This window comes from Hyla sarda, chromosome 3 (genome assembly GCF_029499605.1).
Source record: "Hyla sarda isolate aHylSar1 chromosome 3, aHylSar1.hap1, whole genome shotgun sequence".
NCBI classification, from domain to species: Eukaryota; Metazoa; Chordata; class Amphibia; order Anura; family Hylidae; genus Hyla; species Hyla sarda.
In genome coordinates, this window is record NC_079191.1 from 111,291,214 (window position 1) to 111,315,930 (window position 24,717).

At 41.8% G+C, this 24,717-nt stretch overlaps 1 protein-coding gene across 1 annotated transcript in view; it reads left to right on the forward strand.

The window, feature by feature from the left end:
* Positions 1-19,093, forward strand: part of LOC130360611 (carboxypeptidase B-like) — a 33,469-nt gene extending 14,376 nt beyond the window's left edge. The window contains exons 5-11 of the mRNA XM_056563159.1: positions 882-983; positions 2,659-2,760; positions 4,762-4,872; positions 4,961-5,051; positions 14,738-14,940; positions 15,171-15,255; positions 18,843-19,093. Coding sequence (XP_056419134.1) covers positions 882-983; positions 2,659-2,760; positions 4,762-4,872; positions 4,961-5,051; positions 14,738-14,940; positions 15,171-15,255; positions 18,843-19,030 — 882 coding nt within the window. The 3' untranslated portion in view covers positions 19,031-19,093. The remainder of the gene's footprint in view (positions 1-881; positions 984-2,658; positions 2,761-4,761; positions 4,873-4,960; positions 5,052-14,737; positions 14,941-15,170; positions 15,256-18,842) is intronic.
* Positions 19,094-24,717: the final 5,624 nt, after the last annotated feature.

The window sequence follows — 24,717 nt, forward strand, 5'->3', positions numbered from 1 at the left end:
CTGGCAACAACAGCCACCATGCCCCCCTCCATTCATGTATATGGGAGGAGGCGTGACAGCTACATACTAGCCATCATGCCCCCTCCCATAGACATGAATAGAGGGGTGTGGCATGACATAACAATTGCGGAAGCTCCAAGCTTCTGTGTTCTGGACGCCGCCACTGCCGGCCCGGAGATCACGGGGGACCCCAGTGGTGGGACCCTCGCAATCAGACATTTTATCCCGTATCCTTTGGATAGGGGTTAACATGTCTAGGGGCGGAGTACCCCTTTAAAGTTAACTCTATTTGCTGCTTAGAGCTGCAGATACTGCTGGATGGCTGGTAAGATATTTCTTTTTTATTTCTCAACAAAGTGTCAAAAAGGCAGATCCAAGCTGCTCAAATGTCACAACCTGGCATGTACTCCTTAATTTGGCCAGCTTCTCCTTGATTGACATTTGGTTGAAACACTAAGTTATTTTATAACTTTGGCAACTTTCATCAGCTTTAGGGCTGGTACAGTGTCTTTTTATTAACAGCCATACCACAATGTCTGCAGCTCTTCACAGTAAATACGGCAGACAGATTACCTTTAAATTAAATATGGTAGAAAGTTATGATTTTGACACATTAGTTCCGGCAAGTTTTTATGACAAAACCACTACATAAAATGATAATGATGCTGAAAATAACAGCTAGTAGTTAACATCAATTACAATATTTGTCATTTGGATAATTATTGGCAGACTGCTTTATCTCAAGTCAAAGTCATTTTTCATATTTAGTTTGCAATGAACATCCAATAGAGAAGCATTATAATATGCTGTTTGTGTATTAAGCTTTATTTTTAGGGTATTATTTATGATTCTGAATATATCTGTTTCTTATTTGATTCTAGATTGCTGATTGGATGAGAGCGATGTCTACTAAACATTCAGATCTTGTTAGTCAAATGACAATCGGGAAAACTTATGAAGGCAATCCAATGTATGTTCTTAAAGTAAGAAGAAAATTATTGTATTCTTCTTAAAGTATCACATCCAATTCCTCTCTCTCTGATGTGGGGAAAAAATCTTGCAAGCTTGTTTAGCTCTTTCATGTTGATTTGGAGTCAAGAGGAAATTTTTACCCTCAAAGTGAGGGTTGTTGCCTTTTTTGGGTCAACATTGCACAATAATAGGCTTGACAAGATACACGTTTTTTTTTCCAGCTTTACAGACTATCTTGCTACGTATGTAAGGCTGGGTTCACATATGTGCATCAGAGGGAAGCTGATGCTAGAACTGATCACATTCATTTGAATGGGACAGTTCACAATCATCCAGTGTCTCAATTTTGACTTCGGATGGTTGGACACGCCGGAGGGCACCTGACAGGGGAACGCAGCTTGCTATTCCTGTCCGTTGCCCAGAAACAATGGACTCTGGATGCTATACAACTGATGACAACTTGTCATGAGTTATGGCATCAGTTGCGTTTAGATTTATGCTATGCCACCTATGTCAGACATATGTGAATCCAGCCTTACTTAAATAACTGATAAGGTGCAAAATATGAAATAAGTCATGCCCTAAAAAATGTAAATTTATATAAGCAAATGGTCCCTTCAAGTTCCAAGTGAATAACAGTAAGACAGGCCTTTATCAACGTGAAAGAACAACCAGGCTCATTCAGATTATCTTTGTAGGGAAAATATTTTTCACTGCTAAATAACATAAAAATTCTTTACCTTAACTTTACCATAAATATTTCTTTCAGAATCCATATAATCTTCAGGTATAAGGATGTTTTATGTATTCAATATTTAACCTTCTCAATCAATAGACCGACTGCCAGGACATGACTTGGCTCCATCATTTTCAGACCACACTTAATGCATAGCTACTCAAGTTGTTGTAATATGCATGAAACCATTATTTAGTGGACATTCTGGATTGTGGAAATATTTTGAATTATGTAAATGTGAATCTGAGAGCAGGAAAAAATCAAGAGATCGATGGCTAAATGGTAGATTTTGTTCTCATCTATCAATCCAATAATGTCAACATTTGCTTTACAAACACTCTATTTTATTTTATACTTCCTGAAGCAGAGATAATAATAGAAAAAGATGTTCTGTACAGTACAAAACTTACATTCCATTTTTATTAGTAGAGGATAAGACAGTGTAGATAGAGAACTGGGAGTTATCACTGTACCTGTGGGTGGAGAGGGGGAGGGGGTGACAATAGGTAATAAGGATAGGCTTCATAGAAAAAACACTCATACACCTATCATCCTATATATCAAGAGGAAAGAAGGTTTCTGTAAGAGCAGTGAGACTATGGAATTCTCTGCCAGAGGAAGTGGTTATGGTGAACTCAATCAAAGAGTTCAAAAGGGGCCTGGACGCATTTTTGGAGAGTAATAACATTACAGGTTATGGATACTAGATTTATAGGGACAGAAAGTTGATCCAGGGATTTATTTTGATTGCCATATTTGGATTAGGGAAGGAATATTTCCCCCTGGTATGGGGCAGTTGGCATCAGTCTCATAAGGTGTTTTTTGTTTGTTTGTTTTTTGTTGCCTTGCTCTGAATCAGTACAGTAGGGACACAATAGCATGATATAGGTTGAACTTGATGGACTCTTGTCTTTTTTCATTATGAACTATGTAACTATTATGTTGGATAGGTTGGGCAGTCTAGCAAAGCAGGGCCGGCCATCTTCATGGACTGTGGCATACATGCCAGGGAATGGATCTCACCTGCATTCTGTCAGTGGTTTGTGAGAGAGGTCAGTACAATTATGCACAACATAAGTCTTTCTGCGTAGAGGGTGTTTATGATCTTGAAGGGGTTTCTAGGATTGACAAAAAATGAAGAGAGGGAGTAGAAGGGCAAAAAGAAACAAACTTATACTCTTCCTCCAGTCATTCCACATTCAGTGCCACCATTGCTGCAGCAGCAGAGTGCCCAGCAGAAGTGCCCTGGTCACATCACTGTGTGTTTGAAATAACTGCAGCCACTCAATAGCCTCAGCACTGAGACATCAGTCCCATGCACAGAGTATAATGATGTCACCTGGGCACTTACATCAGGAACTCTGGATAGGTGATGGGGCTGAAATGGAAGTAACTGAGAGGCCTGAATATTTTTTTTTTACCCTACCTTCCCCCTGGTAGTGTATTTTGTCAATTCCAGAAAATCAATTTAAATGGGGTGTCCAGCAGAGGAAACAATATGTGTATGGTGTCAAAAGGTATAATAAAGCAATTATTATTATAATGGTTTTAGCCATAATACATGTATCTCCCCATATCACCTGCATTCTCTCCCTTGTACCTGTGATATCACTTTACAGGCTGTGAAAGCAGTCTGCTACCATCCCTTCTACCCCCCCTCCCCTCCTGTTTGTTGTGGACTAGACTATTGATGTGAGGAGGGGAGTTCATATTACTTTTCATTAAATTTTGAAAGAGCAGGAAGCTTTTCTCAGTTAAGACAGTAGTAAGCATGTGCTGATGGAAACTACTGTCACTGAGAAAGGTTTCCTGCTCTCTTAAAATCCGATGATCAGTAATGTGAACTCTTCACATCAATGGTCTTGTCATGAGCAGACTAGAGTGTAGGGGGGGGAGAAGGGATGGGGGCTCTGCTTTCAGACAGTGTGATGGGGCAACACTGCTACTAGCTAGACAGCTCAGCTGATAATGAAAGATCTGTATACTATGGCTAATAACGTTATATTAGTAAATTGTTTTATTATACACCATAGCCATAGCAGGTTGTTTATTTGCCCATCAAGCCTTTTAAAATAATTGACAAGGGATACTAAAAATGGGACTTCTTTCTTTCCAAAAAGAGTGCCACTTTTATCAGCACACTATTTCTGTTGCTTAACACAATCCATTACAAACAATGGTGCTTTTTCAAGAAGTATAAAAACAGACTCTATTGATATAATCCCTAAAAACCCTTTAACACCTTTATGACCAATGCATAGGATTTTTACAGATGTTGTTCAGGGAACTTCCTCTGAAAAAGATTACAGTGCTATGTACTGTTCAATCCCAATGGGCTATAGCATTGGCGTTTAATAGTTTAACCACTTAGATGCCACAGGCAAAAGCAGCTGTAGTATTTAAGGAGTTCAAAAGAAGGAGGGAGCTTTACCATGGTAGCTGGTAGCAGAAAAATAGTCCCTTTGTCTGTGATATAGTTGATAAAGAAATAACCAAAAAATTATGTTATATGAACCCCAAACAATGGACAATAAAAAATAAAATGTTACTCATTAAGACTTAAAACCTGTACAGTATTAAAGGGATTTGTTCCATAACAACAAACCCCATCCATTTGCACTATAAGAGCATTTGGACATCATAGAGGGGACATTTTCCACTAAGGACCCTATCTATGAGTCAGAGAAGGTAGACAGTGACATATCAATGCTAGATTTCATCTACATAGGCCAATGTGTGTTTCTAAAGTTTGACTTTTAAGAGCCTTCCCATGCTTGACCTGGAATCCCACTGGTCCAAAAAAGTCTAGAATTTGCCTCAATATTATCTTCAGAACTCATCCCAGAAGTGACAACCTTCATAATGGCATTTCAAACAATGTTTTAGAGTGCACCAATAATATTAATTCAGTACATCTCTCAATGATTATTATGGATAGTTCAAGGTACTTGATCATTTGTTCTATGTTAAGCTGCTTGCTATTATATAAATTAAAATTATGCTTAATATCTAGGCATCCATAAGAGGTGATGCCTTTGTAATGTCTTCTTCAGCTTGTTTCAGGATATGCCAAAGATGAAGGAATAAAGAATATGTTGACAAACTTAAACTTCTACATTCTACCTGTATTTAACATAGATGGATACATTTATACCTGGACAACGGTAATAACATCTAATCATAGCTACTGTAAAGCCCATACACAATTGACTATTGCTAATGTCACATAAAGTAAAAATGTATATTTTGTAGGATCGCATGTGGAGAAAGAATCGCTCACCATCATCAGATGAAATGTGTTATGGCACAGATCTAAACAGAAACTTTAACATTTCATGGTGTGGTAAGAAAGCAATATACTGTCAGTAGTTAAATGGGCACTGTCAGATACAAAAACTTTTGATATGTTGTAAAACGTGCAAAACCAATAGGTTTTACAATTGCTTTTATTAGAAAATTTTCAGTATTTCATACTGAAAAAGCCAGTCAAACAACTGCCCCCCCTGTCTGCTAGGACACATACTAGTCTTGCTGTGTCCATGCGTCATCACCTACGTCATGGACACACTTCCTTGATTGACAGCTGTGAGTGCAGGGCTCACAGCTGGAGTAAAAATCCTCCCACTGTCAGCTTGTGTCCCGCTACTGTCAGTGAGGACAAGCTGGGAGTTGTAGTTTTGCTAATGCTAGGGGAGATGTGAGCAGACAGCATACTGAGGGAGGGGGCGGAGACCTGCACAGTGAGGCCACGCCCCCTCCCTTTGAGAGAAATTCAGACTAGTGAGCTAAATTAAAAGTGTAATAAAAAAAAATAAAGGTGCTAGACGCATAAAATTAGACGTACATGGTCAGGATTAGGTACTGAGTGATATATTTTAAAAAAATGTTTTTTGTTGGATCTGACAGGTACGCTTTAAGTGCACAGTAATGGTGTCTGGATACACAATTTCCCAGCAGCCACTACTACATACCAGGAGACCTCTCATTGTTTAGTGTCTGTATAAAGATATGGACTACAAAACTTGGTACAGGTACAACCAGTGCCGGTTTTAGACTAAGTGTGGCCCTGAGCAAAATTTTAAAATGGGGCCCAGAGATTGCGTGACCAAAGATCACTATGTTGCACTCCCTGAATTGTGCTGCATCTTGGCTAATGTGGGTAAATGAGACTACGATCCTAACTACAAATGGCTGTGTCAACAACATGACAGACGTAATAATTCCATCCAGGATGAATTTGTAGCTGCGGTAATTTGGAGGTCGCAACGTGACCCCATTTAGTGCAGATCAGCTCCCCCCTTTGCAAGAACAAAGTGCATGGACAAATGTGGAGCAACAGCAACTTATTAGGACATACGTAGAGAAATCCAGCGCAAAACAGCATCATAAAATATATGGTCACAGGAAACCACAGGGTCACAGAAAGCCTTACATTTTATGATGCTGTTTTAAGGGTTTAATAAACCACCTAAAGAGCCAGAACTGATAGGCGCTGGATTTCTCTATGTGTGACCACATTTAGGTTGTGAACAAAAGAAATCGGGGCTCAGGGGCATGAATATTGAACCAATTTGAGTTTATTAGTATATAAAACTAACAACGTTATGTGCTGTAACTCACAGGGCCCTTGCGAGTCAACAGGGACACATGATAGTGAATAATATACAATGTGGCAGCAAAAAAAGGCTATATATAGGCTATTTATTATAAAAGATATAATAAAAGTTGCACATATTAGATGATAAAAATGTGGCCGCACACTAAATATGAATAAAATAAGAATAGAATAAAATATAATAAAATAACCTCGATCAAAATACCGTGCAATATAAAGTATTGTTACGCCTAGCGCTCCGGGTCCCCGCTCCTCCCCGGAGCGCTCACGGCGTCTTTCTTCCTGCAGCTCCCCGGTCACTCCCGCTGACCGGGAGCGCTGCTCTGTCATGGCCGTTGGGGATGCGATTCGCACAGCGGGACGCACCCGCTCGCGAATCGCATCCCAGGTCTCTTACCTGACTCGCTCTCCCTCTGTCCTGTCCCGGCGCGCGCGGCCCCGCTCCCTAGGGCGCGCGCGCGCCGGGTCTCTGCGATTTAAAGGGCCAGTGCACCAATGATGGTGCCTGGCCCAATCTTCCCAATTAGCTTTTGGCTCCCACCTGTGCACTCCCCTATATCTAGTCACTTCCCCTGCACTCCCTTGCCGGATCTTGATGCACTTGTGCCTAGTGAAAGCGTTCCCTTGTCTATTCCTAGTCCGTGTTCCTGACCTCCTGCCGTTGCCCCTGACTACGATCCTTGCCGCCTGCCCCCGACCTTCTGCTACGTCCGACCTTGCTTCTGCCTACTCCCTTGTACCTCGCCTATCTTCAGCATCTTCAGCAGCCAGAGAGGTAAGCCGTTGCTAGTGGATACGACCTGGTCACTACCGCCGCAGCAAGACCATCCCGCTTTGCGGCGGGCTCTGGTGAAAACCTGTAGTGGCTTAGAACCGGTCCACTAGCGCGGTCCTCGCCATCCCTCTCTGGCACAGAGGATCCACTACCTGCCAGCCGGCATCGTGACAGTAGATCCGGCCATGGATCCCGCTGAAGTTCCTCTGTCAGTTATCGCTGACCTCACCACGGTGGCCGCCCAGCAAGCCCGACAGATCGCCCTTCTAACCCGTCAGCTGTCGGAAATGTCCACCATTTCGCACCAACTTCAGTCGCAACTTCTCCAGCAATCTTCTCCTCCGCCAGCTCCTGCACCTCCTCCGCAGCGAGTGGCCACTCCTAGCCTCTGCCTGTCCTTGCCGGACAAATTTGATGGGGACTCTAAGTATTGCCGTGGCTTTCTTTCGCAATGTTCCCAGCACTTGGAGATGATGTCGGACCAGTTTCCTACTGAAAGGTCTAAGGTGGCTTTCGTAGTCAGCCTTCTGTCCGGTAAAGCCCTGTCATGGGCCGCACCGCTTTGGGACCGCAATGACCCCGTCACTGCCTCTGTACACTCCTTCTTCTCGGAAATTCGAAGTGTCTTTGAGGAACCTGCCCGAGCTTCTTCAGCCGAGATTGCCCTGCTGAACCTGGCCCAGGGTGTTTCTTCCGTTGGCGAGTACGCCATTCAGTTCCGTGCTCTTGCTTACGAGTTGTCCTGGAATAGTGAGGTTCTCTGCGCGACCTTTAAAAAAGGCCTATCCAGCAACATTAAAGATGTTCTGGCCGCACGAGAGACTCCTGCTGACCTACATGAACTCATTCATCTAGCCACTCGCATTGACATGCGTTCTTCCGGATGGCGTCTGGAGCTCCGCCTGGATATGGACTTTGTTCGCACGAAGCGTTTTTTCTCTCCGGCTCCTCTCTCCTCTGGTCCTCTGCAATCTGTTCCTGTGCTTCCCGCCGCGGAGGCTATGCAAGTTGACCGGTCTTGCTTGACACCTCAAGAGAGGACACGACGCCGCATGGAGAATCTTTGCCTGTACTATGCCGGTACCGAACACTTCCTGAAGGATTGTCCTATCCGTCCTCCCCGCCTGGAAAGACGTACGCTGACTCCGCACAAAGGTGACACAGTTCTTGATGTCAACTCTGCTTCTCCACGCCTTACTGTGCCTGTGCGGATATCTGCCTCTACCTTCTCCTTCTCTACTATGCTCTTCTTGGATTCCGGATCTGCAGGAAAATTTTTTTTGGCTTCTCTCATCAACAGGTTCTACGTTCCTGTGACCAGTCTCGCCAGACCCCTCTTCATCTATTGTTTTTTCAATAAAAGATTGGACTGTCTCGTACGTTTCCACACAGAACCCCTCCTAATTTGCATCGGACCTCATCACGGAAAAATTGAGTTTTTTTTCCTCAGGTTCTTTGGCCCCAAGAAGAGGGGGAGACCCAAGGGGGGGGGTACTGTTACGCCTAGCGCTCCGGGTCCCCGCTCCTCCCCGGAGCGCTCACGGCGTCTTTCTTCCTGCAGCTCCCCGGTCACTCCCGCTGACCGGGAGCGCTGCTCTGTCATGGCCGTTGGGGATGCGATTCGCACAGCGGGACGCACCCGCTCGCGAATCGCATCCCAGGTCTCTTACCTGACTCGCTCTCCCTCTGTCCTGTCCCGGCGCGCGCGGCCCCGCTCCCTAGGGCGCGCGCGCGCCGGGTCTCTGCGATTTAAAGGGCCAGTGCACCAATGATGGTGCCTGGCCCAATCTTCCCAATTAGCTTTTGGCTCCCACCTGTGCACTCCCCTATATCTAGTCACTTCCCCTGCACTCCCTTGCCGGATCTTGATGCACTTGTGCCTAGTGAAAGCGTTCCCTTGTCTGTTCCTAGTCCGTGTTCCTGACCTCCTGCCGTTGCCCCTGACTACGATCCTTGCCGCCTGCCCCCGACCTTCTGCTACGTCCGACCTTGCTTCTGCCTACTCCCTTGTACCTCGCCTATCTTCAGCATCTTCAGCAGCCAGAGAGGTAAGCCGTTGCTAGTGGATACGACCTGGTCACTACCGCCGCAGCAAGACCATCCCGCTTTGCGGCGGGCTCTGGTGAAAACCTGTAGTGGCTTAGAACCGGTCCACTAGCGCGGTCCTCGCCATCCCTCTCTGGCACAGAGGATCCACTACCTGCCAGCCGGCATCGTGACAAGTATTTTGTACTCTGTCAGAGCTTATCAGATAAAGTTCTTGGTGTTGTGGATATCCAGGTGAGGTAACGAGTCTTTGACTCCCTGTTTGGGAGTATGGAATAATGTCTCTATGCAATGATGGTAGCTGTATTAGTAGGTAACAGTTATACAGGCATGTAGATGGTACCTTGTAGAGCATGTCAATAGCAGTCCATGTTCCGGTGTCTGCTGGCAGGGAGCACGCTGCTAGAGACACGGCCGTCTCATTAATTCACAGCGCGAGCGATAGTGGGCTCCGTTTGTGGGGACTGCAGCGCTTCTCCTGATGCGGTGATAGCGGATCCCAATGCCATCCTCGTGCTGAGGCAGCGCACGCTGTCACGGGTTGACTGGCAGGTCTGAGGATGCCTCTTAGGTAGGCAAATAGAGACTTGTGCTATCTCAATATGGTAGGTAGTGGTGGTCACTAGAATAGTGCAAGGCTGGATGCGTTTCAGGACCCCCTTAGGCCCTTTTTTCAGCAGCTAGATATTAGCCCTCATTTACTATTCTAAACCAGACTTGTTTTGTCGGTTTTTTTTGTAGCGCATCTTTGTCTGCGACATGTTGCAGACATCGTGTGCCAGTCTGCGACATGATGCAACATTTTCTCCCGACGGACCCAATGTGGATTCTCCCAAACCCGAAAAAGGGGCATAACCCGACATTTCTGAGCTTTCCCACGTATTTATAAAGGTTTCCAACCCAAATTTGTTGAATTGTTGTTGATTTTTTCCCGACAACTCAGAGGAGTTGGAAACCAAAGCCAACAAAACCCACGTGCGACAAACAGGATGCGACATAATAATAAATACCAGGGAAAAAAGCAGTCGGGTAAGAAAGCAAGATAGACTTACAACCCGATTTTCTAAGTAAATGAGGGCCATTGTGTGTGTAGGGATGATTTTTTTTTAGGATATTTATACCTTTAACTCCTCCTCTTTAGGGAAGCGTCACATCCAGTTTGATAAAGTTTTACGGAACAACAATTTGTCAACATGAGAATAAAGGTGGAAAAAAATATATATATAAAAAGTTTGTAAACTACATTCAATGGTACAAGGTGGAAATGAGAAAAAATTCTAATATTTATATAAAAGTAGCTATGAAGAGTATATGTATATAAATAATGTGGTACATCTATATATTGATGAGAAGTGTTGTACCTAATAATTCGGACACTTATAAAAACTAGAATTGTAGCATTGAGGCAGAATGATGATTTATATTGATTTATATTATTATGGCAATTGAATAGCTTTTATGGCAATTGAATATTTCACCAAAATTGCAAAAAAAAAAAATTTAAAACAATTTTATGCATGTTTTTTTCAAGTTTTTTTCAAAAATATTTTTAAAAAAATCTAAAAATTTATAAATGTATCTTAAAAATTTTACTCCCTATCCCTGCCCTATCCTTATATTGTCACCTTGTTCTTGTAATAGTCACTGCACACATATAAACAGTTATCTTAATGCTTATCAGTAATAGTGCCCACATAAACTATAAGGCTATGTTCACACGACAGAATGTCCACATGGAGAATCTCCGTGCAGATATTCTGCAAACTGGCGGACACCAGCATAATATGCCGGCGCTAGGACCGCACAGGAATGTGCTGTCTCACACAAAGAAGGAATGTGTTCATTCTTTGTGCGGACACAGAAAATGGAATTTCAGTGCCGTAAACATCTGGCATGGAAATTCTGCCTTGTACACAGAGCATCAGAATCCTGTTGAATTCAACGGGCCCACATATACTAAATTGCTCAAAAAAATAAAGGGAGCACTAAGATAACACATCCTAGATCTGAATGAATGTATTAATCGTATGAAATACTTTCGTCTTTATATAGTTAAATGTGCTGACAACAAAATCACCCAAAAATTATCAATGGAAATCAAATTTATCAACCCATGGAGGTCTGGATATGGAGTCACCCTCAAAATCAAAGTGAAAAACCACACTACAGGCTGATCCAACGTTGATGTAATCAACAAAACAAGTCAAAATGAATGTAGTGTGTGTGGCCTCCACGTGCCCGTATGACCTCCCTACAATGCCTGGGCATGCTCCTGATGAGGTGGCAGTCTTCTGAGGGATGTCCTCCCAGACCTGGACTAAAGCATTCGCCAACTCCTGGACAGTCTGTGGTGCAATGTGGCGTTGGTGGATGGAGCAAGACATGATGTCCCAGATGTGCTCAATCGTAAACAGGTCTGGGGAACGGGCGGGCCAGTCCATAGCATCAATACCTTCTTCTTGCAGGGACTGCTGACACACTCCAGCCACATGAGGTCTAGCATTGTCTTGCATTAGGAGGAACCCAAGACTAACCGCGCCAAGAGGTCTGAGGATCTCATCTCGGTACCTAATGGCAGTCAGGCTAACTCTGGCAAGAACATGGAGGGCTAGGAAGCCCCCCCAAAGAAATGCCACCCCACACCATTACTGACCCACCACCAAACCGGTCATGCTGGAGGATGTTGCAGGCAGCAGAACGTTATCCACAGCGTCTCCAGACTCTGTCACGTCTGTCACATGTGCTCAGTGTGAACCTGCTTTAATCTGAGAAGAGCACATTGCATCAGTGGCGAATTTGCCAATCTTGGTGTTCTCTGGCAAATGTCAAATGTCCTGCACAGTGTTGGCTGTAAGCACGACCCCCATCTGTGGATGTCGGGCCCTCATTCACCCTCATGGAGTCAATTTCTGACCGTTTGAGCGGACACATGCACATTTGTGGCCTGCTGGAGTTCATTTTGCAGGACTCTGGCAGTGCTCCTCCTGCTCCTCCTTGCAGAAAGGCGAAAGTAGTGGTCCTGCTGCTGGGTTGTTGCCCTCCTATGGCCTCCTCCACGTCTCCTGATGTACTAGCCTGACTCCTGGTAGCGCCTCCGTGCTCTGGACACTAAGCTGACAGACACAGCAAACCTTCTTGCCAAAGCTCACATTGATGTGCCATCCAGGATGAGCTGCACTACCTGAGCCACTTGTGTGGGTTGTAGACTCCGTATCATGCTACCACTAGAGTGAAAGCACCACCAGCATTCAAAAGCAACCAAAAATTTGGCCAGGAAGACCAGGAACTGAGAGGTGGTCTGTGGTCACCACCTGCAGAACCTTTGCACCTACAGACCCATATAAGGTGTATTTTAATTTTTTTTTTTTTTTTTTTTTGCGACACCAATTGTACCTTGTAATGACATCACTTATTTTATAATATAATCTACAGCAAAACAAAAAAATTATTTGTGGGGTGAAATTTAAAAAAACGCCATTTTGTAACTTTTGGGGGCTCCCATTTCCAAGCAGTGCAATTTTTGTTAAAAATGACAGCTTATCTTTTTTCTGTAGATCCACACGGTTACAGGGCTACCCAATTTATATAGGTTTCATTTTATTTTAATACTTAAACTACATGCACCAAAATTTGTATGTAATTGGCATCTTCTGACCCCTATAACTTTTTTATTTTTCTGCATACGTGGCTATATGAAGGCTCATTTTTTGCGCCGTCATCTGTAGTTTTTATCAGTATTATTTTGTTTTGATGGGACTTTTTGATCGCTTTTTATTAATATTTTTATGGTATATCAAGTGACAAAAAATGCACAATTCTGGAATTTTATATGCAGTTTAGCTAACGATATATTTTAATGGTTCGGACGTTTATGCACGCGGTGATAACACATATGATTATTTTTATTCTTTATTACATAATTTTATTTAAAAAATGGAAAAGGGGGGTGATATAAACTTTTAATAGGGAAGGGGATAATGAACCTTTGTTAACTTTTTTTATACTTTTTTTTTTTTTTTTTTAGCCCCCATAGTTGGGGGTTACAACATGCAATCTTCTGATTGGATATACTGATCATTATGTCATAGCATAGCACTGATCAGTGTTCTCGGCACTCTGCTGCTCTAGCCTGCTGAGCAGGCATGGAAGAGTAGATCGCCGATCAGACGACAGAAAGGCAGGTAAGGACCCTCCCGTTGTCCTCTCAGCTGATCGGGACATCGCGATTCTGTCGCGATAGTCCCAATCAGCTGCGCTGAGCTGCCAGGATTCTTTTACTTTTGTTTTAGATGCCGTAATTAACTTTGATCGTGGCGTCTAAAGGGTTAATGCTAGGCATTGGCCCGGGTCCTGGCTGCCCAGGTCCTGGCTGCCCGTAGCAAACTATTCCAAAACTACAGCTCCCAGTATTACAGAACTGACAAAGATTGATACACATGAATTACATAGAAACATATCTAAAATGAATGCATTAAAAAAACTATATCTTATGCATAAGAAAAAACACTGCACCACTAAGCCTTTGCACTAATTAAGGAAGATGTAAATTATACACTCTCCATATTGTCTTTGGTAGAGTACAGGAAATCTCCAATAATCATTGTGTGTTTGTGTGTGTGTACAGCATTAAACCAGAGAGGAAAGGGTTACAGAGCAGGGCTGCCAGGCTCCCGAGTCAGCAGAGTGAGGAAGGTGGAGGAGTCATCACAGTGCAGGCAAGAGAGGGACACACCTCCTCCCTTTGGAAAGATGGAAAAGACATTGAGCAGCTGTAATATGCAATTTTTTTGTGAAATATTGGTGATAGAGACATAAATTATATGTACATGATCAGGATTAGGTACTGAGTAACATATAGCAGTTTTTGGTTTTTTTGTGGGATCTGACAGGTACGCTTTAAGGTCTATTTACATGTACAGTATCCTGCGCATATTTGATGTGCAATATTTGAGGCCATGCCAAGTCATTTGGTTTCCATTGAAATCTGTAGCATATTTGATGCGTAGGATCATGTACGTATAAATACACCCTTAAGGGTACGTTCACACGAACAGGATCTGCTGCATATTTTTACTGCATATTTTGTGCAGCTGATTTTGCTATCCATTAACTTCAATAGGTAGCAAAATCAGCTGCAGAAAATATGCAGCAAAAATAAGCAGCAGATCTTGTACGTGTGAATGTACCCCTAAGGGTGTATTTATACGTACATGATCCTATGCATCAAATTGTGCATAGGATCCTAAACGTACGTACGTTCACACGTGCATATTTTCGGCTGCAGATCTGCTTCAGTAGATTTTGCTGCCCATTGACTTTAATAGGCAGCAAAATCTGTAGCAGCAGATATGCAGCATAAATATGCACATATTTTTGCTGCAGATGGATGCTGCAGATTTTGCTTCAATGGGTAGCAAAATCTTCTACAGAAAATCTGTAGCAGAAAATGAACCCTAAAGAATATGTATCATTATGGATTTTTAAATGAATCTATATTTGCAATGAGATTTTAACCCCTATGTTAATAATGTGTTTCATGTAATTTTTCTCAATTAAATGATTTATTAACCTAAAGCTAATTCATGTTTTGTAGACATTGGATCGTCGGATGATCCCTGTACTGAGATCTACTGTGGAAAGTGTCCAGGGTCTGAGGTAGAAACAAAGAATGTGGCCAACTTCATCCTCAACAACTTGTCATCCATCAAAGCCTACATCAGTATTCATTCATACTCCCAGATGTTATTGTACCCTTACTCCTACACCTTTGATCCAGCACCCAATTCACAGGAGCTGGCAAGTAACATGTTAATACTAATAATATCAATGCAGTGACTGAGAGTTATAGAAAAAAAAATGAAGGAAGTGTATTATACCTTTTTAGGCTGGGTTTACATTGCATTTTAGCCTTCTGTTGGAGATACACTATACAATATTTTGTTCAAAGCTATTAAAGAAATAAATATGAATATATATATATATATATATATATATATATATGTGTGTGTAATTCTGTTTATGTCCAGGATGAAATATCTGAAGGAGCTGTATCAGCATTATCCAGCCTTTACAAGACTAAATACGTCTATGGATCTTCTGCATCCACCATTTGTAAGCATTTCACTGTCAACTATGGGCCGGAGGTGGGGGGCAAAATTTAACATAATGAGGAAAACTAGATGTTATTAGAGCTGACTAAGGGTATGTGCACACTATAGAATCTCGCCCCAAAGTATTCCAGGTAGAAAATTCCATCTGAGCAGATGCCACCGAAATCCTACGGCTCTAGGACCACATAGACCTGCCCTGTCACTATTGATAACAATGCAGTCGGCTAGTTATAATGCCAAAAGAACAAGTTCATTCTTTCGGCATGTGATTTTCTGCTGCAGTATTTCTGCCGCTGGAATTTCACAGTGTAAATTTCCTGACATTTAGGAGGTGAAATAATTTTACCCATTCCATACAAAAAATTTAAATTACCATATAAAATATGTAAACAGACTAAAAATAAACATATTTGCTATTGCTGCGTGTTGAATTATCCAAACTGATAAAAAATAACTCAATGCCAAGAAAAGTGAGAACTGAGCACTCACCCGGTAGATATCCCTAGTGATAAGTTGCATCCCAAATGGGGTCTTCGGCAGGGAGGCAGTAGATGGAACGGGGGGAGCTCAGACGCCAGCCACGGTCCGTATCACGCCAATGAGCGCTTCGTCAGGCCTGACAAGCACCCATTGGCGTGATATGGACCGTGGCTGGCGTCTGAGCTCCTCCCGTTCCATCTACCGCCTCTCTGCTGAAGACCCCATTGGGGATGCTACTAAGGATATCTACCGGGTAAGTGCTCCGTTCTCACTTTTCTTGGCATTGATATATTTGATTAATTCCTTGTTTCCGTGAAGCACCCCCTAGGATCCACAATTGGGACATCCACACTCCATATCCTGCTACACTTATTTCACAGTGCTGGCAATTATAGCAGTAATATATGTCAGTGCCAATTCATCTTCACTTCTTTTATTGTTTCTGGTTGTCACATTGATAAAAAAAATAACATCGATCCCCTACGGTGAATGGCATAAACTAAATAAAACATCACATCCCAGAAAACTTTAGATCAGAAAAAACTATCAGAAAGTCCAATCTAAGTCAAAATGGTACTGATAAAAATTAAAGATTTTGGTGGAGATTCATCAAGAACTGTGCTGAGGAAAAGTAGACCAGTTGCCCATAGCAACCAATCAGATTGCTTCTTTCATTTAAAAAAAAAAAGGCCTGTGAAAAATTAAAGAAGCAATCTGATTGGTTGCTATGGGCAACTGGTCAACTTTTCCTCAGCACAGGTCTTGATGAATCTCTCCTTATGTCACAAAAAATGAGACACAAGAAACAAATACAACTTATAGGGGTCAGGAAATGGCAATTTCAATAATATTTTTTATCTTTAAAAATTTTACATTTACAGTCATGGCCGTAAATATTGGCACCCCTGACATTTTTCTAGAACATGAAGTATTTCTCACAGAAAAGGATTGACGTAACACATGTTTTACTAGACACAAGTTTATTCCCTTTGTGTGTATTGGAACTAAACCAAAAAAGGGAGGAAAAAATCAAATTGGACATAATGTCACACCAAACTCCAAAAAGGGCCTGGACAAAATGATTGACACCCTTCAAAATTTTGGAAAAATAAGATTGTTTCAAGCATGTGATGCTCCTTTAAACTAACCTGTGGCAATATAAAAATCAAACCTGAAAGCAGATAAAATGAGAGAAGTTCACTTAGTCTTTGCATTGTTTGTCTGTGTGTGCCACACTAAGCATGGACAACAGAAAGAGGAGAAGAGAACTGTCTGAGGAGAGCAGGATGCAGCTTTTTGGTAAAGCACATCATTCTACTGTTTCCCGAAAACGGAATGAGGCCTACAAAGAAAAGAACACAGAACCTACAGTGAAATATGATGGAGGTTCAATGATGTTTTGGGGTTGTTTTGCTGCCTCTGGCACTGGGTGCCTTGAATGTGTACAAGGCATCATGAAATCTGAGGATTACCAACAGATTTTGGGTCGCACTGTACAGCCCAGTGTCAGAAAGCTGGGTTTGCGTCCGAGATCTTGGGTCTTCCAGCAAGACAATGACCCCAAACATACATCAGAAATGGATGCCAACAAATCGCTCTAGAGTGCTGAAGTGGCCAGCAATGAGTGCAGATCTAAATCCCATTGAACATCTGTGGAGAGATCTTAAAATTGCTGTTGGGAAAAGGCGCCTTCCAATAAGAGAGACCTGGAGGAGTTTGCAAAGGAAGAGTGGTCCAACATTCCGGCGAAGAGGTGTAAGAAGCTTATTGATGGTTATAGGAAGCGACTGATTTCAGTTATTTTTTCCAAAGGCTGTGCAACCAAATATTAAGTTAAGGGTGCCAATAATTTTGTCCAGCCCATTTTTGGAGTTTGGTGGGACATTATATCCGAATTGCTTTTTTTCCTCCCTTTTTTGGTTTAGTTCCAATATACACAAAGGGAATAAACATGTGTATAGCAAAACATGTGTTACTGCAATCCTTTTCTGTGAGAAATACTTAATTTTCTAGAAAAATTTCAGGGGTGCCAACATTTACGGCCATGACTGTATTTCTAAATAGTAAAACATGGCAGAAACTATATAAATTGGGGTTCATTGTAATCAGACTAACCTGATAAATCAAGATAACAGTTTGGCCGATGTAAATAGCTTAAAAAAGAACCCCCTAATTACAAAAAAAAAAATTTTAATAAAAAATTTTTTTTGATTGTTTTGGTTGTTTTGAAGCATATTTAAGGGGGTACTCCGGTGAAAAACTTTTTATTTTTTAATCAACTGGTGCCAGAAAGTTAAACAGATTTGTAAATTACTTCTATTAAAAAATCTTAAATCTTCCTGTACTTATTAGCTGCTGAATACTACAGAGGAAATTATTTTCCGTTTGAAACAAAGAGCTGTCTGCTGACATCATGAGCACAGTGCTCTCTGCTGACATCTCTGTCCATTTTAGGAACTGTCCAGAGTAAATGGAAATCTCCATAGCAAACATATGCTGTTCTTGACAGTTCCTAAAATGGACAGAGATGTCAGCAAAGAGCACTGTGCTCGTGATGTCAGCAGACAGCTCTGTGTTTCAAAAAGAAAAGAATTTCCGCTGTAGTATTCAGCAGCTAATAAGTACAGGAAGAATTAAGATTTTTTAATAGAAATAATTTACAAATCTGTTTAACTTTCTGGCAGCAGTTCATTTAAATAAAAAATAAAAAAAGGTTATCACCGGAGTATCCCTTTAATGGCAAAATGAAGAATGTCATTAAAAAGCACAATTGGCCCCGCAAAAAAAAAAAGCCCTTACATGGGTTTGTAGAAAAGTTATGAAAGAGTAATTAAAAAGCCAAAAATCACAAGACGATAGATAAGCGTATTATTAAGGGGTAAAATAAAGCTTGTGAGGAATATAAGAAACTAGTGGCATTTATAGGATGATATGTTATTTTTTCCTTGTTTTTGTTTTTTTGAGAAGTTAAATCTAAGTTATGATATATTTAGAACTAATAGATGGGCTGTGTACAGGATCAGTGGTCATAAATAATCAATATCATAATTATCAAATTTATGTCAAATAAATATAATGAAATAATGTTACTAAAATTGCACTGTCTAGACCCCACCTCTGGATCTTCTGATGACTGGGCATACGCACAAGGAATTCGGTACTCCTTCACCTTTGAGCTACGGGATAGAGGCAAACATGGCTTCCTTCTTCCTGAGTCTCAGATAAGAGCAACCTGTAAAGAAACGACACTGGCTGTCCAATACATCGCCAACTATGTTCTTTCTCATTCTTCCTAACATGTTCTGTCACATCTACTGTAATCTTTATAAATCATAACAGTAAAAGGATTGTCTGCATTAGTTTGTGGCAGTTTTATCATTGAGGTTTACAGTATTTGTAGGGGGGCACAGATGATAGTAAAGTGTTTGGAAGTTTAATCCAAATTTTATTGTTCTGGTGACTGGACTGGACGTGACTGGACTGGACAGGTATTTGGTAATCAGAAAACACAAAACAGAAAGGTAACAGAATAAGACATATTAAATATAAGAGAATATAAAAAATAAAGCTGAATATATGTTTTAATTAATAAACCATTTTTAAAAGTTCTGTCCCACAATCAAATACCGTATTTTTCGCCATATAAGATGCTCCGGCATATGACGCACCCAATTTTAAAGGCTGAAAATCTAGAAAAAAAAGATACTGAACCTTCAACCTGAGGACCTCCAGATGTTGCAAAACTACAACTGCCAGCATGCCCGGACAGCCGTTGGCTGTCCGGGCGTGCCAGGAGTTGTAGTTTTGCAACATCTGGAGGTCCGCAGGTTGAAGACCACTGGATAGGAGGTAATACGTGTCCCCGCCACTCCGGACCCGTCACCGCTCTTCAACGCTGCCCTGGTTGACGCCCTCCATCGCTGTCGCCGCGTCCACGGGGTGTCCCCGTCACTCCGGAACGTCTCTGCTGCCCGGTATCCTCACTCTCTGTCGCCGCCATCACGCCGCTCTGCACACCGCTCCTATTGGATGACGGGACGATGTGCGCGACGACGACGAAGGAGGGCGCCGGCCATGCAGGGGATCCCGGCACGGAGCAGACACCGAAGAGGCAGTTAAGGTCCCTCCCGGTGTCCTGTAAGCTGTTCAGGACGCCGCGATTTAACCGCGGCGGTCCCGACCAGCCGGGTTAGGGTCACTTTCACTTCAGACTTCAGCTTTGATCGCCACGTCTGAAGGGTTAATATAGGGCATCACCGCGATCGGTGATGTCCGGTATTAGCTGCAGGTCCCGGCCGTTGATGACTGCAGGGACTGCCACGATAGGACAGGGTTTTAATGTGTATTCGCCATATAAGATGCACCAACTAAACCCCCCCCCCCCCCCCAGTTTTGGGAAAGAAAAAGTGCGTTTTATACGGCAAAAAATACGGTAGTTATGTATAGCTGTGACAATAAGCTTCTGAGTGGTACTTGTTATATTGCACAGCCCTTTTGGCCTATATATATTTTATCATAAGATGCTGGTAGCTTCAGTCCACCTGCAAGCTTTTTATATACTCTGGCAACACTGGATTTTGACGTAGAAACAGTTAGCCCTCCTGACATGTTTTGCTTGCCTGGGCGTCTTCAGAGGTCGGGGCTCTTGCTTGCTAAGTGCACTGGGAAACTAGCCTAACTGGAGCAACAGTAACCAAGAGGCATATCAGGGACAGAATCCAGGTCAGCAGCCTGGTCAAAGCCAGAGCTGAGGTAAAATACCATGAGGTAGCATCAGAGGCAGTAACCAGGTATCATAAGCCAGATTACCAGGAGGGAGCTATAATGCATAAGATATCAATCACAGTTGCCTAATCAGAATGCCTATTTAAAACTGGCGCAACTCAGGAAGTGTGGTACGCAGGCATTGAGTCTGCTTGGCCTGGCATCTCAGCTCCCTCCTAGGCTAACCAGTCTCACTGTCAACAAGGTTGGTAGCCATAGCTACTGAGCGATACTGTTTTCACCACTGAAGCCACTGAGCCAAGATCACCGCTAGAGCACAGCTGGGTAAGTATATTAAAACCCCTAAATATATTTAAAAAAAAAAAATTCTCAAGCATGTAACTCTCCTTGTGATTAAATAAATTTCACTTTTTCACTACATTTTGGTGTGCTGCAGTTATCCTTGAATATTTGTGGAAAGTCCCTGTCCAGGATTCATATGCCTGCGAGCACCTTCTGTAAGAATATTTTTTAGGGTGCTTTTTTTTGTTAATTCAAAATATTTTTCTGCCATTGTGTATGGATTATTTTGATACATCATGCCCTAGATTTTTTAAGATATGTCCTCCGAAAGGTTAGAAAAGACCTTCTAGGAGGTTATGTGTTTTTTTTTTATTACTTCTTTTTTGTTTCTTATTCTTTTTAAAATTTCGGCTGTCCCAGTAGTCCCAGGTACAGAGATCAACAGTCACTGTCAGGGCTATGCTGGGTCCACTTAAGCAGCATGATCATGTGATCAGTCTTCCAGGCTTCTCGTGATCCCTAAGAGGCAGCAGCACCATTGCCTTCATGGAGAATTTTTTTTTTTCCATAGTAAAGTTTTATTAAAGGTTTCAATGCATACATAAACGGGAGTAAAAAAAACGGTTCAGTTTATCACATAGTCCAGGGAGTGCAAGTCACACAGAAGATAAGAACATTCTGACCATTCAGATAGTCAATAAAACAGCTGCCTGGAAACATCAGTATAATCATAACCACAACACAAGTGGACAGCTCAGTGTAAGGTCTTTAAGGAGTAGGCCTCCATGAAATACTTAACGGAAACCTACGTGTAGCGGGCAGTTCAATGTACAGGAGGGCCACCCTGGCGCACCGTGGCACCATGGTGAGTGACACTCCCTTAGGACAATTAAACTATCGTAAATATGTTAATAAGTAAATAAACTATCAGCTATCAGGGGAGATAATGCGAGGGGGTAAGGTGTCAGCGGGAAGAGAAGGGGGTAATAAGAAAGGAGAGAAAGAGGAGAGGGGGAGAGGTGAGAATAGTAGAAGCAGGAGAACCGCAGTAAAGAGGTCAAGAGCCTACCTCGCTGCTCGGAACATCCCGGAGCCCCCCAAACATCCAGCACCGATCCGTCCAACAGTCACAGATCAGAAATGTCAGGTCAAGGAATGGACAGGGATTAGTTAATTGATGCCCATGGAGGTGACGGTGGAGGGCCAATTAAGTGGTGAGGTATAGGTTTTCGTATTCCGTGGAGTACGCAAAATCGGAGACATTTTTTTGTACATTTGACCACTGACAAAGAAATAATCAGTCTATAATTTTAATTGTAGGTTTTTTGAACAGTGAGAGGCTGAAAGCCCCCCCCCCAAAAAAAAACAAAAAAAAACACATTTCAAATAAGTTCTGAATAAATTATCATTTTACTCAGTGAAATAAGTATTTCTCGCTCCTCTGTGTGTTTCATACAAATAATCAGGGTATTACCTGTATAGAAAAAACACATATCCACAGCAGAAATCAATCCGATCCCAAACTCTCCACCACCATGGCCAAGACCAAAGAGCTGTCCATGGATGTCAGGGATTGTAGACCTACACAAGGCTGGAATGGGCTGGAATGGGGCTCAATGCAAAACCTCACCTTATGGAGTTTTAATAATCATGGGAAGGATAAGGATCAGCCCTCAACTACACAGGAGGATCTTGTCAATGATCTCAAGGCAGCTGGGACCATAGTCCTCAATTAGTAATTAGTAATACAAAATGTTGTAAAGGGCAAAAATCCTGCAGCATCTGCAATGTCCCCCTGTTCAAGAAATTACATGTACAGGCCCATCTGCCAATGATCCACTGTATGATTCAGGGGTTCATTGGGCAAACTTCAGATGGGCCTGTACATTGATTCAAGCTGCTTCTGACAAATTCTGACCTTTATATCAGCATGGTGCCAAGGAGATATGGTTTAATGGGCTGTGCATTTAAACACTGCAGTTGAATCACTCAAGTTGAATTCTGCTGCAGTTCCTTGACTACACACAGTCTATTCATTAGACGTCCTTCTTACCAGGGACAAGTTGTTTATGTCAATTGGATTCTCTTTTGCTGGATGTTTTTCCTTGATCAAGTAATTCTCTATATAACATCAACACCGTTACACGGTTGTAAAATGCTGACCACAGCTAGTCTAGGCCCAGTGCCCACACAGCCTTGTTCATGGTCACTCAGATTATCCCATTCTTATGTGGTTTCACACTCAAACTTATAAATATAAAACTCTATCACTTCATTTTATGCAGCACATCGGGGTCATGGTTTCATTTACATACAAAAAAGCACCAGTTAATAAAATTGCAGATATCTCTAATAAAGTGTAATATTATCTGTTGGTGGAGAAGGCCCCTATAGACCTTAGACTAAAGGCTATAAGTTCCCTAACACAAGAGGTTTTTTTATGATATTACTGAAAGTTCAGATCTTTTGGGTGATCTAGCAGACATCTATAATATTTCATCGTGGGACAACCAATTTAAAGGTTGTACATATTACAGCATGTGTACATTATTGTGGGCTGCCGCAGTACAGACAGCTCCATATAGGTTGCATTCACCAGTAATAATGTCCTAGACAGTCCAGAAAATGCATCATTTTTCCACATGGAATGTCTTGTCTTGAACAGTAATTTGCTGCAGATTTATAGCTATGTTCACACACATTAGTTTGAGCCACTTTTTATGACTTTTATAACCCCAAAAAAGTTTCATTGAACTCAGTGGTAAAACAACTGTTTCTTCGCACAATATTATTTATTTTGTCTGTAATTGTCAGACCTTTTTTAGGTTGTCTGCATATAGCCTATATGGCCCAATATATGTCCCAAATTAAAAAATGAAAGAAACAAAACACTTTATTTGACTAAAATCTTTGCAGCAGTGGCTGAAAGTATATCCCACCCAAAAACGGTCACAATTTAAGACTTTTTTTGCTTTAAAAACAGACTCTACTAAGTCATAAAATATGGCCCAAATACATTTTCTTGACATAACCTAGCTGTGAAATACACAGGTAAAATCTGCAGCAATAAGCAGTGTGTGAATTCATCCTCACAGTTCTTGATTAATATTCCAGCTGATCTGCAGTTGATAAACTGTGAGCAAAAGATCATTATGCAGGTTGTCCACTAGAGGGAGATGCTGCCTTATTAAAGAGCTTTCGCTCTATTTAGGATACAAGAATGTACTACTAGTCCACAGGTCAGACATCTAAGGCCACGTTCACATTGCTGTTTGCATCCAACCCATTAAGGGTCCGGTTGGCTTTTTTTTTTTTTTTTTTGAGCCGACCGGACCCTAAAATGGTGATCTGGTAATTTAAAGGAGTTTACCGAATTATAGTGCTTGCGCTATTTTCTTCTCTGCTAAACTTCTGTCCTACTGGTCAGATTGCCGACGGAACTCTGAATAGCGGAGTCCAACAAAAATGTAAACTAGGCCTCACTCACATTTTTTTATAAAATAAAAATAATTGTTTTCTGTTATGGCATATTTGTCAAAGTAAATGGCTGGAAATCTTACAAAGAGCGGAGGGGAAGGGGTTCGAATTCTACCTTACTATGTGCTGCTTTGACTGTACACACTGTTTTTAAGCTCTCATTTTTAGCCCCCCAAAAAATGCCTTTTTGGGTTAAAAAAGGTCAGCAAATTTCAAACTTTTTTAAGCTTTCTGTTTTAAAAAGTTTTTTGGCCATATTTTCCGGCCAATTACATCCCAAAATAAATACTGTTATTGCATTTATTTATTATTAGCAGTTATTGAACACTATTACTCTTTCATTTATTTGTATGGTTTATAGCCCTATGCTTATTGCTGCATTCTGAAGGGTCTGGTGTAGCTTATTCACTGCTATATACAGGCGTTTGTTTATGTTTTAAATTGATTTCACCCCTCGGTATAATAAAAAGTTTTCCAGAATACCATGCAATGCCAAGGA